At 43.3% G+C, this 19,440-nt stretch overlaps 1 protein-coding gene across 3 annotated transcripts in view; it reads right to left on the minus strand.

Moving 5' to 3' along the window:
- ABCC3 (ATP binding cassette subfamily C member 3) overlaps window positions 1-19,440 on the minus strand; it is a 475,864-nt gene that overhangs the window by 122,198 nt on the left and 334,226 nt on the right. For 2 of the 3 annotated variants that reach the window (XM_029600255.1, XM_029600254.1), the window contains exon 24: window positions 12,062-12,261. In XM_029600255.1, the coding sequence (XP_029456115.1) occupies window positions 12,062-12,261 (200 nt within the window). Of the gene's footprint in view, window positions 1-12,061; window positions 12,262-19,440 lie in introns of those variants that run through there. The other variant, XM_029600256.1, reaches the window with a different exon arrangement.

Genomic DNA, 19,440 nt, shown 5'->3' on the forward strand with positions numbered 1-19,440 from the left:
GAACAAAACCAAGAAGATTTGAATATTCTGCCGCCACGCCCCCCCTCCCCCAGCTAAATTTTGTCTCTCTTTACCCTCTTTACAAAGAGGCGGCATAGTTTCACTTTGTCCAGTCAGCACTGGAGAGCAGTGCTACCCAGACAAAGATAGCCAGGTAAGTCTGGTCAGAAAAAGTTATCAAGATATCTTCAGTGGAACACTTGTGTGGGTATGTTACACAGAACATCTTGGTACAGTTATCCAAATAAATTTACCCAAAGTAAGTTTTCTACTTGCTGTATTACATATTATGGACCTATAACAAGGCTTAAACCATTAGACTGTAAAAACCGAGCATAAACCGAGCATAAATTTTAGTCTCGTTGACTACCCAGCTATACCCTGTCTACTAATTTTGTTGTTCACTGTTATATGTAAAGCCTGTTGCTGAATTTGCTATTTCACTGTTCCAAACGATTATCGGTATATAAAATCACAAATAAATAAAATATAACACAAGGTGAGAATAGGAGATGCTTCAGGTTGTTCATTTAAATGTGAATCACATTATATCCTATATCAGCAAGTAATTATGTATAAATATACCTGCAGATTACACATGAAAGGTACACATAGTGATCAGTTTTATATATAATTTATTTTATTGCATATATCATTTTTGTCCTTTCTATCTGAAGCTTACAGGCTAAGAAACCATCTCACATAATCAGTCTTCTGCCTTTTGCCTACCCAAAGATGTTCCCTAGAGATAACAGTTTTGGGCATCTCACTCACACACATATACCTATGGTACTGTAAGATTAGCAGAAAGCTGGAGACCTGTTGGCAGGGGGTTAGGTGACTAGAATATCTTTGGAGTGGGATGCAAAAGAATGCCTATGTTAGGCAGAAATATCAAGAAATGCTGTCACAAAGAGATGGGAGTCACCATCATGGGGAGTTGCACTTGAACAGACAATTATGAACTGAACACATCAGCAAGAAGGCATCTAGAGAAGATTAACTGCAAATGAGAACTCAGGAAAGTACTGTTGATCCATTCTAAACAGGTCATAATGACAGGACTATCCAAATAAGGAACGTGTGAACTCTGGCCACTCAAGATAAAGCAGCAATTCAGTCATATCCAATCAGGGTTTATGATTTGCTAACCAACTGGAGGTGCCCAGCCACTCATAAGTCAGATTTCATCTATGATACCAACATAGGACCACCTTGGTTTCGACATTCAAAACCACAAGCACAGGGGATCCAACAAGAAGGCTGCAACAAGCAACAGGAAGTGCTGACAGCAGAAGACATTGGAGAGAGGGTCAGTAACAGAACTGACATGCACCCTGCTAAAGAATTCAACTGGCCATTGACTTCTAATCAGTTCACTTTCAGATGATATAAATCCTAGATAGGGGTTAAATAACTGTTCTGGTGTGAATTCCAATTGCTTTCCAGATGGTTTGTACTTAGCGAAGGAGCCAAGGGTTGACGAAGTCATACACTAAGGTTTGCCATATGCTAATTGGGAGCTCAGGAGTGGAAGAAGTATTCCAAAATAGATTGCTCTATATAGTTATAGTCAAACCTACCAGTGACTGATATGGAGTATCCCTGCTGGAGGAGGGGGAAGTTCAGACAGGGCACAGAACATTTTAATATGAAAAGTGATGATTTACTTTTACCACATTACTTTTTTCATAGCCTGAAATTTAGGGGTCCATATTCAATAGGCCGGCGATCGGCAAATTACCCTGTTAATGTTAACCGGGTAACTTTAACTGATATATTCAGTGGAACAAGTCTCCTGAATATACTCAGCTAATGATACCCAGATAAAGTTATCTAGGTAACTATACCACTCACTAGGCTATTTAATATATATAAAAAAAAAAATCTAGCATGCTGAATGGGTGCCAAACCCCTTCATCCACTACCTTAAATAATACTATTGCCCAAATTCCCCAAACCCTCAAAAGCAGGCCACTAGGTTGAACAGAGCTGATAGCTCCCGGCACATTAGTATTAATTTATTCACTTCACTTCAGGTGAAAAGACCAATGAATGGTCTCTTTACTGACAGCTGTGAGTGAAGGGACCAATCCCTGTTGTTTCTAGCAGAATTAGAAAAGGTACAGAAATGGGCAATCAAAATGATAAAAAGAACGGCACGATTTCCCTATGAGGAAAGGCTAAAGAGGTTTGCTTCGTTGTTTACTGAAGAGGATGTTGGGGAGATACCCGTACCGGAGAAGGTTTTCATGGGTAATGATTCAGATGGACTGAACCAAATCATGGTGAACCTAGAAGATGTGGTAGGCCTGACTGACAAACTGAAGAGTAGTAAATCACCTGGACTGGATGGTATACACCCCAGGGTTCTGAAGGAACTAAAAAATGAAATTTTAGATCTATTAGTAAATATTTGTAACCTATCATTAAAATCATCCATGCTACCTGAAGATTGGAGGGTGGCTAATGTAACCCCAATATTTAAAAAGTGCTCCAGGGGCAATCTGGGAAACTATAGACCAGTTAGCCTGATTTTAGTGCCAGGAAAAATAGTGGAAACTGTTCTAAATATCAAAATCACAGAACATATAGAAAGACATGGATTAATGGAACAAAGTCAGCACGACTTTATACAAGGTAAGTCTTGCCTCACAAATCTGCTTCACTTTTTTGAAGGGGTTAATAAACATGTAGCTAAAGGTGAACCAGTAGATGTAGTGTATCTGGATTTTCAGAAGGCATTTGACAAAGTTCCTCATTAGAGGCTTCTAGGAAAAGTAAAAAGTCATTGGATAGGTGGCGATGTCCTTTCGTAGATTACAAACTGGCTAAAAGACAGGAAACAGAGAGTAGGATTAAATGGACAATTTTCTCAGTGGAGGAGAGTAGGCAGTGGAGTGCCTCAGAGATCTGTACTGGGAGTGCTTTTCAGTATATTTATAAATGATCTGGAAAGGAATACAACGAGTGAGGTAACCAAATTTGCAGATGATACAAAAGTATTCAGAGTAGTTAAATCACAAGCAGATTGTGATAAATTGCAGGAAGACCTTGTGAGACTGGAAAACTGGGCATGCAAATGGCAGATGAAATTTAATGTGGATAAGTGCAAGGTGATGCCTATAGCTGAAAATAACCCATGCTATAGTCAACACAATGTTAGGATCCATATTAGGAGCTACCACCCAAGAAAGAGATCTAGGCGTCATAGTGGATAACACATTGAAATCGTTGGTTCAGTGTGCTGTGGCAGTCAAAAAAGCAAATAATGTTGGGAATTATTAGAAAGGGAATGGTGAATAAAATGGAAAATGTCATAATGTCTCTGTATCGCTCCATGGTGATACCACACCTTGAATACTGTGTACAATTCTTGTTGCCGCATCTCAAAAAAGATATAGTTGCGATGGAGAAGGGTGACCAAAATGATAAAGGGGATGGAACAGCTCCCCTATGAGTAAAGAGGTTAGGACTTTTCAGCTTGGAGAAGAGACGGCCGAGGGGGGATATGATAGAGGCGTTTAAAATCATGAGAGGTCTAGAACGGGTAAATGTGAATCTGTTTTTTACTCTTTCGGATAATAGAAGGACTAGGGGGCACTCCATGAAGTTAGCATGTGGGACATTTAAAACTAATTGGAGAAAGTTCTTTTTCACTCAACATACAATTAAACTCTGGAATTTGTTGCCAGGGGATGTGGTTAGTGCAGTTAGTGTAGTTGGGTTTAAAAAAGGATTGGATAAGTTCTTGGAGGAGAAGTTCATTACCTGCTATTAAATTGACTTAGAAAATAGCCACTACTATTAATAGCATCAGTAGCATGGGATAGACTTAGTTTTTGGGTACTTGCCAGGTTCTTATGGCCTGGATTGGCCACTGTTGGAAACAGGATGCTGGGCTTGATGGACCCTTGATCTGACCTAGTATGGCATGTTTTTATGTTCTTATGACTCTTCAGCCTGGAGAAGAGACAGCTGAGGGGAGATATGACAGAGGTCTATAAAATGAGTGGAATGGATTGAGTGTTGCGTTCGTGCCTGTTTCTCGCCCTTGCTCCACCCTCTTTACCGCTGTGGCGACTTCCTCTGGGCCTGATGGACGGCTTGCGGCCACAGTGTCCTCCTGCTACTTCTCGGGACCCCCGGGCTGGCTTGACACCACAGATCCGCCATGTTCCTGAGGATGTAAGGGTGCGCGCATGCGCGCTCCAGATTTTGTACCAGCAAGGGCGCGAACCTCGGGGGCATCCCTCCGTAGTGACGTCATCCATTTTCAATTTAAAAGGTCTTTGCTAACCTCAAACGAGTTAGCAAGGACTCAAATCTTCCCTTTGGGTACGATTCCCCAAGCTACTCTGCCTCCCTTTACTTACATGGAGTACCCGCTTCTCGGGGGCTCCGTTCTCGCTCTTCTTGATTTCAGCTTGCAGTACGGGATCCGGTACTCGCTCCTCGAGGGCCTATGGTCCCGAAGACTCAGAAGACTCCTATTGCCTGGTGGCGATCGCAGACGTGAACACAGTGAGTCCTATTACAGACAGGAACCGGTACCCGCTCCACGAGGGCCCTTGTTCCTAATCTCTAAGGCTCTCTTTAGTATAAGACATTAGCGCAGATACGGAGGTAGTGAGTTACTATTGCAGATAGGAACTGGCACTCGCTCCACGAGGGCCTTTGTTCCTAAATTTCTTCTAGCCTCTCTTCTATTCCAGAAGCCATCCCATACACAATTTGTGAGTTCTATTTCAGACTGCTTATAGACACTAGTACTTGCCTGTGGCTCCTGTTCCTGAATACTGAAGACTCTCTGTTGCATAGATGACACTACAGAGATCTACAATTGTGAGTGTATCATCTACCACTGGTTATGCCCAGCATACTCTGTCTACTCACTACCTATAGTCTCTCCTTACAGCTCAACAACTCCGAGATTGTTGTTCCAGTATCAGAGGGACTTCAGCTCTGCTGGGCATATCAGCTCACTACTGGTGATTCTACTTCCAGTGTAATAAAGAACTATCTGTGTTTGTCTCAATACTCCAGCCTAGCCGGTGGTCCCTCTCAGGATCTCCTCTTGAGGGTGCTGTCATCTGCCATCGGCCCAAGGATTCATCATAAATAAACTAGCTCCTCCCCTTGGGGAAGCTGGTCTTGAACCATTGAGTGAATGCAAATCAATTGTTTACTCTTTTAAAAAGTACAAAGTCTAGGGCAGAGGTTCCCAACCTTTCAGGAAACAGACTCCTTTTCAGTTTCAAAAGGTTTCCTGTATTCCTACAACACTTCTCTTTAATTTTTGTATGCCATAATAAAAGAAATAATGATATGCACTCCAGAATCATTCATAATGTTGTGATGGGCATTATATTCTCCTAGCGAATACAAGAAGGAAGGCTGTAAGGAAAACCTGGGAAGGAAATCCACTATGTAAAAGAAATCACAAAAGGAGGCAGACTCCAATTTCTAGAAGGCACAGGAGTTCTGGATGGAGAGAAACTTCCCAGGCTCTCCCCTATCAAGTGGATGAGAGAGCCTGGGTGTAGTGAGAGAAGGGTGAGAGCTTGTCTGAAGGAGGAGTGGGGCAGGAACAGGAATGAGTGCTACTAAAACCAGATGAAGAGACAGAAGAGATAGAGGTGGAGGTGCTGAGCAGCCTTGAGGACGAGCTGGAGCCAATCGACTTGGTAGACGAATGGTGGAGACACCCTCCAGAAGAAGACACACTCATGGAGCCTGCAGATCAGGATTTTTAAGTCAACACTGCTGTGGACTGGATATAGTTGCAGCCATAGTGAAAGGGGAAGCACTCCAGCTGCAGACTAGAGTGGGACAGGGCAGTAGGGCCTGGTTCCCTAAGAATCAGGCCCATAGAGTACAGCCTAGCCTAGGCTGTGCAGGAAGCAACTGTGAGCACATTGCAGGAGGATTAAGGCAAGAGTTGCTTTCTTGTCATATGAGTATGACTCTGATATGGTTTGATAAAGTAAAACTATAGAGACCTTAAACTTGCTGGATAACCTGAAACTATGTGTGCTTAAGCTCAGTTTACCAACTGGGGTGAGAGGATTTGAATCCATAGCTGTGACATCCTGTAAGGAATGGGGTAAAGTATAGGCAATAGAGACTGGAGTACTTGGCCTGGGGCACCTCCCAGGTTGGAACCGGGGAAGCTGCAAGGAGGAGTCGGGTAGCAGTAGCTTGGAAAAGCACTCCCAGAGGCTTAACCAGTGGTTCAACTTCTTATGTAACCAGAGAATTCCAGATTGTGACTGGGAGAGTGGTTGATGGCACAAACCCACGACAATGTATAGAACTTTGACATAAACTGAATAAGTAGGAAGGGCAATTTCCAAAGCTATTGAAAAGCTGCCCTCATAATTGAAGGTTAAAGCCATTCCACCTTCCAATCCAGCTACAATGGGAAAAAGGAAGCAAGTTCAAAAACGTTCCAGGCTGGCAACTCAATGCGACTCGGCAGAAAATCAGGAAGTACCTGCAGACCTGCAATCTAATTTTCTAAAGGGACAATGCCCATGGAGTTTCCTTTTGAAAACGGGCTGGAATGGGAAAGCCAGTACTTTTGTAGCTGTGTGCTTTGAAGCAAATGCAGAGTACCCCCACTGGTAAAAGTATGTACCCTCTTCACAGCATAGCTACTTTTATCCTCAGTGGCGGGGAATCATTATTTTCAAAAGGGTGATTTTACGTGGGTGTTTGCCTACAGAAAAAGTTTTGAAAAGTAACCTCCCTGAACATTAACCCCTTTTAGCCTGATTTTCTTTTAAACTTTATTTTCTTTTAAGATTTTTACAAACACATACAGAAAATGATAGTCATTAAACAATTTAGATTTTAGAAAAAGCAAAACAATAGCCTGTTTTTCAACAGGAAGGAGGCTAATGAGATCTCAATGTCTGTGTATCCCCCTAAATAACTTTTATGTCTAATGTCATATCCACAGCTGCCTGTTGTCCTCCCTCCTCCTTGATCCCTGGCAGCCATCTTTCCCTTCTTCCCTCCTGGACCATGGCGGGCCTCTGTTTCTCCCTTTCTCTCTAACTCTGTTCAGCATGATTCCTGGGGGTCCTCTCCTTCCTTCCCTTCATAGACTAACATCTACTCTCACTCCCCTTAACCAGGTCAACCATGGATTCCTGTTTCCCTCTTTACCCCCCCCCCCCTTCTTCTTTCATTCCTGCCTCATTCCTTCTCCCCTCTGACTTTCCCCTCATACTGTCAGGCCCAGTCCCATTTCCTCTTTTCTTCCTTTGAGCCATTCTACTCATGTTTCTTATGCAGTTCTTCTCTCCTCTCTCTCTCTGTGAGGCCAGTGGCAGAGCACAGGGCAGTAGTGGGAAATGCTTTTCATTGCTGCGATAACCCAGCTTTTCTCTGCTTTCCTTAGTGTGCAACAGTGGCTACAAAAGTCCTAACAGCCACATTAGCCTCTTCCTTTCCCACATCCTCATGAAATGCAGCAGTGGTGTTTATGATTCTCATGGGATGCAATTGGTCCCCTCTCTTCTATACCTCTGCTAATCATTTGGCAGTGGTGATTTGAGGCTTCTAATGGGTGCAAACGGCCCCTCTCTGTCCCGCCTCCTCCTGGTCTCCAGCAATATGGGGTGAAGTTTTCAGGGGCATAATAGGCCCCACTCACTCTCCTGGCCTCTGGCACAGCAGGTCAACCAATCACAGGTAGCAGCAGCCTGCTCATTTTCTCCCTAACTAAACCCTCTGGCATCTCTTCTGGAGAACTCCCTGTGATGGTCTAGTGGACCCCAGGTTGGGAACATGCAATAAAGTTACTAACAAACAGGAGAAAATATTTTTCACTCAATGCATAATTAAGCTCTGGAATTCATTGCCAGATGACATGGTGAAAGATGTTAGTGTAGCTGGCTTTAAAAAAAGATTTCCTGGAGGAAAAGTCCACAAATCATTATTAAAGAGAATTTGGGGAAATCTGCTACTTATCCCTGAGATAAGCAGCATGGAGGGATCCTGCCAGGTACTTGTGACCTGGATTGGCCACTGTTGGAAAAAGGATACTGGGTTTGATGGAAATTTGGTCTGACCCAGTATGGCAAATTAAATGTTCTTATGCTCTTATTTAAGTTGTATTTAAATTTATTCTCTTTGGTATTTGAGAAATTTGTTGAATATAAATTCTCTCTCAACTATTTTATGCTGTTCTTTGTAAATAATAGCTGCCAAAAATGAGCTTATTGTAACTGCCTGTAATGTAATGATTTGTTAATTGTGACCTAACCAACTACCCTGTAATTCACTTTGAAGACAAAAAAGATCCATGTAAGGGGATAAATAATCTAACGCAAAAAAGAACTTCTTGTGTTCGAAGTTGACAGAAGGAACAATTTATATTTTAACTGGTGACCATCATATAGTATTGTGCACACATTAGTCTTTTATAACTGATTTCATGCACATGCAACATTATAATCATGTCACCATAAAACCCAGTTGTGACAAAAAAGGTCCATCCTGTATGACGACATTGGCTCAGTGTTTCGAATCTGTTATTGCGTTTATACTTAAAACATTTAATGCTTAAACAAGCCAATACAGTTTGACAAACTCAGAGATGCCCTAATGGCCCCCTAGACCACTCCCTTTTTATCCATGTATTTGTGTGCATGAAAGCAAAAATACATGTGTATGTTTGATGTTTATAAAATAGCATGTGTCACAGATGTGAGCCCATGGGCTATGGCGTGTTTACGTAGCTTAGCAGGTGAACCTACCAAGCCCACGCCAACAGCAGGTGGACTCACTCTATAAGAACTGGTTTTAAGGTTTCACTTATACCAGCCCCGTTCCCTGCAGGTTGAGTCCATGGGTTCCAGGGGCTGGCAGAGCTTAGGAGAGAGTCCTGTATGGAGTGGTCAGATGAAGTTGAATAGCAGGCAGAGGTCAGGGCAGGCAGCGAGCAAGAGGTATTGAGATCCAAACTGGGGTCAGGGCAGGCGGCAGTTGAGAAGAGAAGTCAAGATCTGTAGCAGACATCAGAACTGGGAATCATGGAAAGACAGATAGACAAGGGACTGGGACCAAGACACAAGCATGACAAGACAGGGCAATAACAAAGCAGGATGAGGCAAGGTAACAAGAAGGCAAGACAAGAAGAATATAAGGCAGGCAGGGAAACAACAAGGCAAGGTATTGAGATAATGAAGCAACACGCACTGCAAGAGCAGGAGGACCTGTGCCAGGTTCTTATGGCCTGGATTGGCCACTGTTGGAAACAGGATGCTGGGCTTGATGGACCCTTGGTCTGACCCAGTATGGCATTTTCTTATGTTCTTACGTGCAGCTGGAGTTTAAATCCCCAGCCGCACTGATGTCATCTGCCAGTACCACTGCTGTTTCCCACCATGGGGCTATATTGTTCAGTGCATGCCTAGGGGGACCTGAGGAGGCAAGATAGCGGCATCCATGCCATGCCATCATCAGGGATGAGTATGGCAGGTCACGGGGCCGTCCCCTGGCTGGCCAAATATTAAAGCATGTATGTGAATAGATGCTACTTACATGCGTATGTGCATAATGCTTTGAAAATTTAACCAATTTTTTTTTAAATGGGTAGAGAAAGTATGCATGTTCCCGCATTACAAATATACATGCATATTACAACATACGTGTGTGCTTTGGGGGCAGAAATATGCAGTATTTTATAAAGCTCCTTAGACATGTAACTAACATACTATCATAGCAATCTTTTAAAAGCCATTTACTTGTGTTAAACGCACTTAACACTGGTAAAACCTATTAACAAATTCAATGACATATATTGTAGCAATTTTCAAAAGCCCACTTACAGGTCGATACAGTAAAGTGTGCTCCATCGGAGCGCACTGTCAGCCTGCTCTGGACGCGTGTTTTCCCTTACCCCTTATTCAGTAAGGGGAGGAAAACACGCGGCCCACCCGCGGCACCTAATAGCGCCCTCAACATGCAAATGCATGTTGATGGCCCTATTAGGTATGCGCGCGGGATCCAGTAAGTAAAATGTGCAGCCAAACCGCACATTTTACTCTAAGAAATTAGCGCTGACCCAAAGGTCGGCGCTAATTTCTTCCGGCGCCAGGAAAGTGCACAGAAAAGCAGTAAAAACTGCTTTTCTGTGCACCCTCCGACTTAATATCATAGCGATATTAAGTCGGAGGTCCCCAAAAGTAAAAAAAAGTAAAAAAAAAAAAAATAAAAAATTTGAATTCTGCCCGCGGCTGTCGGGCCGAAAACCGGACGCTCAATTTTGCCGGCGTCCGGTTTCCGAGCCCGTGGCTGTCAGCGGGCTCAAGAACCGACGCCGGCAAAATTGAGCGTCGGCTGTCAAACCCGCTGACAGCTGCCGCTCCAGGCCAAAAGGAGGCGCTAGGGACGTGCTAGTGTCCCTAGCGCCTCCTTTTCCCCGTTTGCACCGCGTCACCTCATTTAAATACTGAATCGCCCGCACCGGTGAAGGGCTGGTGCGCGCGCCGGGAGAGCGGGCGTTCGTCCACTCTCCCGCGGTCTTACAGTATCGACCTGTTACATAGGTAAAGTGCATTTACATATATAAAGCCCATTGTTAATGTAAATGCTTTTGAAAATCAAGCCCATGAGTTTGCTTTGAAAATACTAAGGTAATGGTCTGTGTATGGGCACACACTACAGCACACAGAGTTACATCTACTTTTCAGTAGGTATAACTTGTGCAATGTAATTTATGTACATACAGTCAAACTTTCAAATGGTATACCATTTGCATGTTTAAGGCAGCACACTGAAATTTATGTTTGTATTTTATAAACTGTCTGGTGGGAACTGCATCATCTATAAAAAATTGCATATTTGAAAATTCACCAGTATGCATGTAACTTTGCTGTAAAAATATTCAGTAGAGTCTATGGGATCAATTTTCAAAGCATTGCTTGCACTAAAATGTCCATATATGCAAGTATCTAAGCCGCCACAAGCAATGTGTATTTTAAAAAACCGGAACTTATACGTGTATAAGTTTGCATTAGTAAAAACCAAGGGGTGGAATTGGGGGCGGGGCAGGAGCATTCCAGGGCGGGGCCAACAGTTCTGCGCCTAACTCCGTATTTTAAAACCACCCACTGCAGCGCGCGGCGGCTTGTTAGCCATGTATATTTACTGCTGCTCCTGATGAGGAGCCAAGTCCTCAGAAATCGTGTTTTAGGGCTTATACGACAGGGTGAAGGGTCTGGGTCCACTGGGGGCATACAGGATGAAGAACAAGAGGGGTCTGGATGAGCTTGAGATTGACTGAGCAAACTGGTGGACTAATTGGAAAAACTAGTAATGTCCCATGCGCAGCATGTTCAGATTCCACCTATATGCATGTGTTAAGGCCGGCAAAGTCCAAAGGAAGATACACGAAGTACATTTGCTTGAGTAACCTCTTAAAATTAGGAGCATACCTACTCGTGTTAGGTGTATTTTAAATCATATGCTCGCAAGTGCATGCACGATTTTAAATTCCAGCATATCTCCGCTCAAGCGCCTATATGCGCATATATGGGTGCCTGCACACTCATTTTAAAATAAGCCTGAGTGTGTACATTGTATTTGGACTATTTAGAAATTACCCTTCCTATGACAAAAACACATAAACCAAATAATTATCAAAATAGTGAAACACCCAAAACAATGACCTATTTATTGAGTCACACAGACAATTCTTTGTTAAGATGTTTTCCTATTTTGTGTAAAAAACAAACAAACAAACAAAACAAAAAAACATATATGGTACCTATTAATATACCACTGCAGTGATGATGTGATCTTTGAGTGGAAGACAGCCACTAGTGTCCAGGAATCCACCTCTATGACATAGCAGCAAGACAGCACATTTACTCAACAGTGTCTGTATGGAGACATTGCCCTCCTACCCAACAGTCACTACAGTGCCACAGTGTGATCAGTTATTGTATTGTATCGGTTCTCACTATGGTTCTTAGCCTGCCATTCTCAGACCTGGTAAGTGAATGGTTTAGCAATCAGAGGAGATAGATTAAAAAACAGCTATTACCTGTTGGATACAATGCTAGGAAAGTAACACTTCTGATTTTCATCCACTTTTGTATCACTGCTGAGAATGAAACTATTCTGTCTTCCAAAGGCTCGGATGATGCCAGCACCAGAGATGCTTTCTGAGAAGTGTGAATATATAGGAGATCGGCTGATGGATTCAAGACGCTTCAGCTGACGAGACGTAGCCACGTAAAATCTCTGTCATTGTCATATCAAGAAAGAGAGGGAGAGCATCTTAAACTAAAATTAAAACCACAGAGCATCAATCAATGTCAATTTAAAAAAAGCATCTTCATAAAATAACACAAATATCCCACAAGCAGCGGGTAGAAAGGACTCCAGCAGGAACCACAGACATTCATCTCCTTTGTCTTGGAGCTAGAACCAGGCACATGCACATCTCACCCTGCAGCTATGGTCAGCAGGAGATAGGTCTCATCCACCCCTGTGCCTTGGATCTATAGTCAGCAGGAGCCAGATATATATATCCCTCATTCTAGAGTTAAACTCAGCAGGAGCCAGATCCCAAAGCCTTTCCATTCTATAACTGTGGACAAGAAGAGTTGGGCACATCAGCCCCCTGATTTGGCTCTAGAAATGCCTCTCTAAAGGGACATTCATCAAATCGCGTTAGTGCCTTATCGCGGGCCCTAACACCTGCAATAATGCATGCGATAAATAAAGCATCGCGAGATGCGTATGCAAATTTTAAACATTTAGTCAAATGGGAGGAATTTGGGTGGAGTTTATGAAAATGAGGAGTGCTTAATGTTGCATGTACGCTATCGTGGGATTTAATGCCGGAAATAAGTACATCTTTTTTCCTGGCGTTATGCTGTGCGTTATGCCCGAAAAGGGATTTGCGATATTTATTGCAAATCCCATTTCAGGCAGGGAGGGGGGAGAGGAGGAGAGAGAGAGCCTCTGGGGAGACACACATATTAGGCAACTTTTTATACCACTGTAAGAGGGGCCATTCTGAACCTCACAAGTCGGGGAAATTTTACAAGGGGTGTGCGCCAACGCCATACATAGTTTTCCTAGTTTGCTCCCAGCTCACCCATTTTATGGATAGGATTTGCAAACACCTCCTAATTTTATAGCTACCCATTCCCCCTGTTAGCCCCAACCTTTAAAACCTCGCTGCATGGCCTACATTTTTTTTTTATTTTACTACTTACATGTCCTCCATAGCAGAAATAAATTTACGTGGCAGGGGACCCCGGCGTGCACCTGTGCACATTAGTATTCATGCTAACATTTTTTGGCCAGGCCCCAACATGTCCACCCCCTGCCCAGACTATGCCTACGCTCTGCCCCTTTTTAGAAACTTTTCACTAGTGCGCGCAGCAGGAGATAAGCGCATTCATGGGCAGCTTATAAAATCTGCTCGGTGCACGCTGGCTCAACTTGTGCGCATATCTCCTGCTTTTGGTGCATACAGGGCTTTTAAAATCGACCTTTATTCTTCTTTACAATAATTAATAAAACTAATGGCACAATATTGAAGCATTTTGGGATAAAATCTTCAGGTATGTTTTACCCCTAGATTTTGCCCAGGTTTTGAAGCAAAATATCATCTTTGAAACTTGGTTTGGTTACAGACATTTGCACCTCCTTTTTGTGTGTGCACTTTCTGCATGGAAAATAACATGCATAGACTTGAAAATGCAATCTACATATGCTGTTTTCCTCCCCTGAGCTAAACAACCCCCTGTGAACATCTTTTAATGCAGAATAAAGTATATACATTTTGGAAATGTGTACTTTTAGCCACATTAAGGAAGGCTATTTTCAGACAGCTGATTTAGGTGTGTAAATCACTATCTAGCCATGTAATAATAGTGAAAATTGCTGTCCCCATGAATAAAGCAGAGTTGCTTATCTGTAACAGGTGTTCTCTGAGGTCAGTAGGATGTCAGTCTTCAGACAAGGGTGACATTATCCAATGGAGCTTGTCACAGGACTTTTATCTCAAAGAATCTAGAGCTTTCAGCATGTTCTACTGAGCACGTGCAGTTGTAGTTATTCCCCTACACCCTAGGCAGAGTCCCTCAGTCCCTGATATAGCTAATACATGGAGAAACCAACTCCCAGGGGAGGCGGGTGGGTTTCCTGCGGTCCTCGAAAAACACCTGTTAAAGGTAAGAAACTCTGCTTTCTCTGAGGACAAGCAGGATGGCAGTCCTCACACTAGTGAATCCCTAGCTACAGGCTGCCCAAAACAGGACAAAGTGGGGAAACCCTATAGTGCTGAAGACACAACTTTCTCCCTATTGTTCATGAGGCAGCCAATCCAAAAAGGGGGCTAGGAGGGAAAAGAATTGGGTTCTACACAAAAGAGATCCATACAACAGACGGACAAAACCCAAGGCACTGCATAGGCATCCAAGAAAGGGGAGAGATGCAAACTTAGGGAGAGAAGCACACTACGCCTGACAGAAAGTATTGCAAGCAGAGTTTTCCCAATAATGAACCTTGACAAGCACCAATAGGCCTAGATCCTCCTGTGAATCAGGAAAGGGCACAAAAACCCAACCAAGGGAAGATCTCTTGGATGAAGACTGAACATTTTCCCTCAGTGTCACAAGACAACTGAAAACTTGGGCTGAGAAAACCCTCCAAAAAGAAAGCTGTGGTTCACTAGCATCTGAAGAGGAAGAACAGAATGCATTTGCCTACAAACACCTGATGACTGGTTGTTAGTCACAATGGGCATAGAGAAACCAACGAGGTAATAAAGCAATGAAGGTATAAGAAAACACAGTTCCCAAAAATTGTAGACCAAAACTAAAGATAAAAGGGAATCAATCTAACAAAACAGAACAATTTTTATTATCTAGCAATTATTAAGAAAAATTATTTTTCACCAAAAAAATGGAACCCTCGCAACCCTCAGTTAACAAGTTACTTAGATGTCAGCTATTCAATTAAAACGCCAATACCATGCATATCATATACTCTAAATACATGCTAGTCTTCAACACACACCAATCATGCATTCAACACATAAAAACATATCAAATACACTTAGATACAATGTATACGATTTTTCAACACTCGTATTTAGAAACACAGTTCCCAAGGGGATAATTACAGATACAATGTATACAGGTTTCCCAAAGATATAATCAAAGATACAATGTAAAAGGATTTTTTACAAGAATAGACACCCCAACAGAGGACACTGTTTCACTGAAACAGCTTCATCAGTGGGATTTGTTTATCCGTAGCATACAAATGTTTCAATTTTATCTCCAAAGCATATCTTGGAAAAGATCACAGAGGCTGGGATCGAGAGTTCCTTTAATGATTTCACCTGTAGATCATCTCATAGGATAAAGAGATAGTCATTTTAAGTGTAGTGCCAAGGTATCAATCAGAGTGCATGTGAACATCAAAAAAAATTTCCGTTATGGCACACAATAAGTATTATATCCAAGAGCGTTCTTTCATGTAATCTTGATAGGTTTTTAAATTTAAACAGTAGCAATCTCCAAGGCACAGTGCTATAGGTAGAACATTTCAAATGAAATATTTATTCTTATGGAGTATCTGATAAAAATGTTATTTGAACAGGATTGGGATGCCTGCTTCCAGCAGCTATGGCGCTGCTCACCAGAACTTGGAAGAATAGGCAGCAAAGCATCAGGGTCTGCAGTAGACCCTACCTAATGAACATTACAAGAAAATTTCTGACCCAAGATCAGATGGCATGGAACCAAGAATGCCAAGTAATGGAAGGGGCTACCCATCTCAAGCATGGAAGGTGAGCTACAACCAAACTGTACCCTGTCCCGGTACTTCCATTAATGGGCATAGCCTCCCACCTGGCAGGATAAGCTCAGGTGAAAAGGAGAAACACCCTTGCCAACCAAATGAAGTACGGAAAGCCAAAGGCAGTACTAGCCCAAATAAGGCCATAAAAACAGGGAAAGGATGGTACACCATTCCCTGAAGGTAAACAGGAAGATATTTCAGTCCATGCTACAGCTACTCCTTCGACATCCTGACTATAAGTCAGAAGAAGCGACAAATACAATGAGGCAGACTCTGGGGATGCAGAAAATAAGAGAAGCCGCTAGGCAGTATAATTAATTTTGGGTAACATCCCAACAATACTCTCCCCTGTTGATTCCAGCAGGGAGTTGCCACCAAGACTGACCTCTCAGTAGACAGGAACAACAAATTGAGAGCGAACCTCCAAGGAATAAGTCCGGATCCTCTCCATCGAGAGATAAAACAGGGATGAATCAAGAGCCAGCTCCTATAGAAACAGGACTTCCTCACTACCCTGGAAACCTAGAGTGTACCAGGTGAGGTTCAGCCTGATCAGCAGAACAGATTGTTCACCAATCTGGCATAGGTGTGAACGATAAACTCATACTTCCACCTAATGACATTGAGGCCCATGAAGTGGAAAGTCTGCAGGTACAAAGACCGCCATGTCCTACAAACACTACCACAGACAGCATTATACCCGAAAGGGGTAAGGTGGCACACATGTCATTCAGGTTATAGATGGGCTAGAACCCTCTTCACAGAGGTAGGGCCCAAAACCAGATAGACAGGAGCAGTCAAAAAGTATGTGTGTTGCACCAAGCAGGCATCAGAAGAGGTATTCCCCTGCAGGAGAAAGCTTCATATGTTGCTGGGAAGCAGCCAAGAGAGGGAACCCTGAACACTATGGGGAGTCCAAATCTGGAATAGCTCCCCATGAAACAGCTCCATTGTACAGTAGCCGAGCACTCTTGCCTGGCAGGTGCTTGGATCCAGCAGGAAACAGAACAGCCACCAGTCAGAAACAAAAGAATGCCCTCTCACACCCCCAGAAAATGGAAAGCGAGAACTACCCCTTTTCAGGGTGGAAGCAAGGCCTTCGAGAGGGAACCCAAAAGGGTCACCTCTGGAAAACCAACAGCCATATCTCCCCTCCAGGAAGAGATGGGACAGCGCAGCAGTGAAAATATCATCTGGTGGCGCTATAGCGCTGGGACAGTTTATGGAGTCTGAGCCCCAACTGCGTCGGTCCGTCACTGGGCAGCAGGTAATGGTGTCACCCTCAAGGAACACACCGCGCTTGAGGACACCCAAAACGGCTTAATAATTGTGATATTGACGGCACTATAGTACCTGATGGTGTTCATAGTGCTCAACAGATGCAGGGTCTGACCATGCCAGTCATAGTGCCAATAGCATTGTCGATGCTCGTCCATAACCAACCATGCCTATGGCACTAAATGACATGTGTCCAGGCATCGGTGGATTGCAACAGTGCCAAAGATGTTCGGCAACCATAGTGCTCAACAGCACCAAGGGGCCTGACAGTCTTGATGGCTGCCCTCGGTGCCTGAAGACATCGATGACCTCATCTCACCGAAAGGTGGTGATGGTCCTGCAGAACCAATGGTGCCCACTTTGCCCAAAAGTGGCGAAGTTATAGTGGATCCGGTGACCCTACATATCATCACACTTTATGGTGTCCCTGGCACTTGACAATGCCTATGGCGCCCACCAGTGCCTAAATGTGACAATGGCCCCATGGTGATCAATAGTGCCTAAGGTGAACAGCTCGACAGCATCTATGGCGGTCGGTGGCATTGATGGCAACCCTGGTGCTCGATGGCACCCAAGGTGCTTGAAGATGTTGATGGCACCAACAGTGCACAATGACACTCGACATCACCACTGGTGTTTGAAACATCAGCACCCATGGCATCACAGGGCACTTGACAGCACCCCAGGTCTATGAAATCAATGGCACTCCATGGCACTCACGCTACTCAGCGGCACCAATAGCGTTCACGGTGCCCATTTTGACACCTTGATGACACGTCTGTTCTTACGGCACTCTACTACATCAAAGAACTTGATGGCATTTGGCGTTTAAATGAAAGCCTACTGAAGGTTGATTCTTTTCAAAGTCCTTAGATGAACAATTACAAGCCTACTTTCAAGTCAATTCTTCTACTTCTGTCTCCTTGGGTACGGTATGGGATTGCTCTAAGGCAGTACAATCTTTCATAAGAAAAAAAGGGAGCAGGCCTGGACTGCATTAATTGATAACATCTCTCATATTTCCTGCTTACATATGAAGCACCAGTCCAAGTCTGTCTTCAAGTGACTTTGGCTAGCACTGCATTACAATCCCTTGATGATAAAATGTCCCACTGGCTTGGCTTAATTAAACAAACCTACTATGAGGGGGGCAGCAAGGCTGGTCAATACTTGGCCAGGCTTCTGAAAGCTCTCACTGCTCAAGGTTACATAGCTAAAATTAAAAATTCACAAGGTGAGATGGATACAGCATCTTCTGCTATAAGAGATTGCTTCTCAAAGTTTTATGCTTCTCTTTATAATCCCAATACTACCGTAGATGACTTACAAATTGATGACTATCTTTCATCAGTGTCTCTCCCTTCCGTCACAGTAGAACAATAATTATTCTTGGATAGGTCCATCAGTACCCCTGAAGTTCTACATGTTATCAAAATGTTAAAGCCTGGTAAGTCCCTGGGTTTAGATGGTTTTTCCAGTGGCTATTATAAAAAGTATTTTCATATTTTAGTTGCCCCTGTAACAGATATGTTTAATTATATTAGAGAGGGGGGGAATCTTTTCCTTTGCACTCTAATATTGCTGGCATTTCAGTTATTGCAAAATTTGGCAGAGATTCTTCTCTTTGTGGGTCCTATAGACTGATATCTTTGATTAATTTGGACTTAAAGATCTTAGCCAGAGTTCTTGCTGAACAACTGAATACATTCTTGCCATCTTTGGTCCACTCTGGTCCACTGGGATTTATACCCAAACGCATGGCTGCCAATAATGTCTACAAGATTGCTGACCTTTTATGGTGGGTTCGTAAAGAACGAATCCCTTCGGTTTTGCTTTCTGTCGATGCTGAAATAGCATTTGACTTAGTACACTGACCATTTTTATTCATAACGTTGGATAAAATGCATTTTGGCCCATTTTTCCTGCAGTGGATAGTGAAGCTATATGACCAGCTGAAAGCCAGAGTTAAGGTAAATGGTGGTTTTGGGGATAGCTTTGGCAGAGGGATAAGGCAGGGCTGTCCTTTAGCACCACTACTATTTGAGTTATTTTTGGAGGATTGGCGGGATCGGTGTAGCAGGATGGTGAAGGCTGAATGCAGCTGTATGTGGGCTGTGGTGATAGGTGTGATTGGCGGAGATGATTGGAGGTTGAGACATTAGGTTGATGATATTGGGGGCTGTGTTGCTGTTGATTGTAGGAGATTATGCTGAAAGAAGGACAACCAAAATGATGAGGGGCATGGAACAGTTACCCTATGACGAAAGGCTAAGGAAGGCAGGGCTGTTCAGTTTGGAGAAGAGACGATTGAGATGGGAT

This window comes from Rhinatrema bivittatum, chromosome 4, assembly GCF_901001135.1.
Source record: "Rhinatrema bivittatum chromosome 4, aRhiBiv1.1, whole genome shotgun sequence".
Lineage (NCBI taxonomy): Eukaryota > Metazoa > Chordata > Amphibia > Gymnophiona > Rhinatrematidae > Rhinatrema > Rhinatrema bivittatum.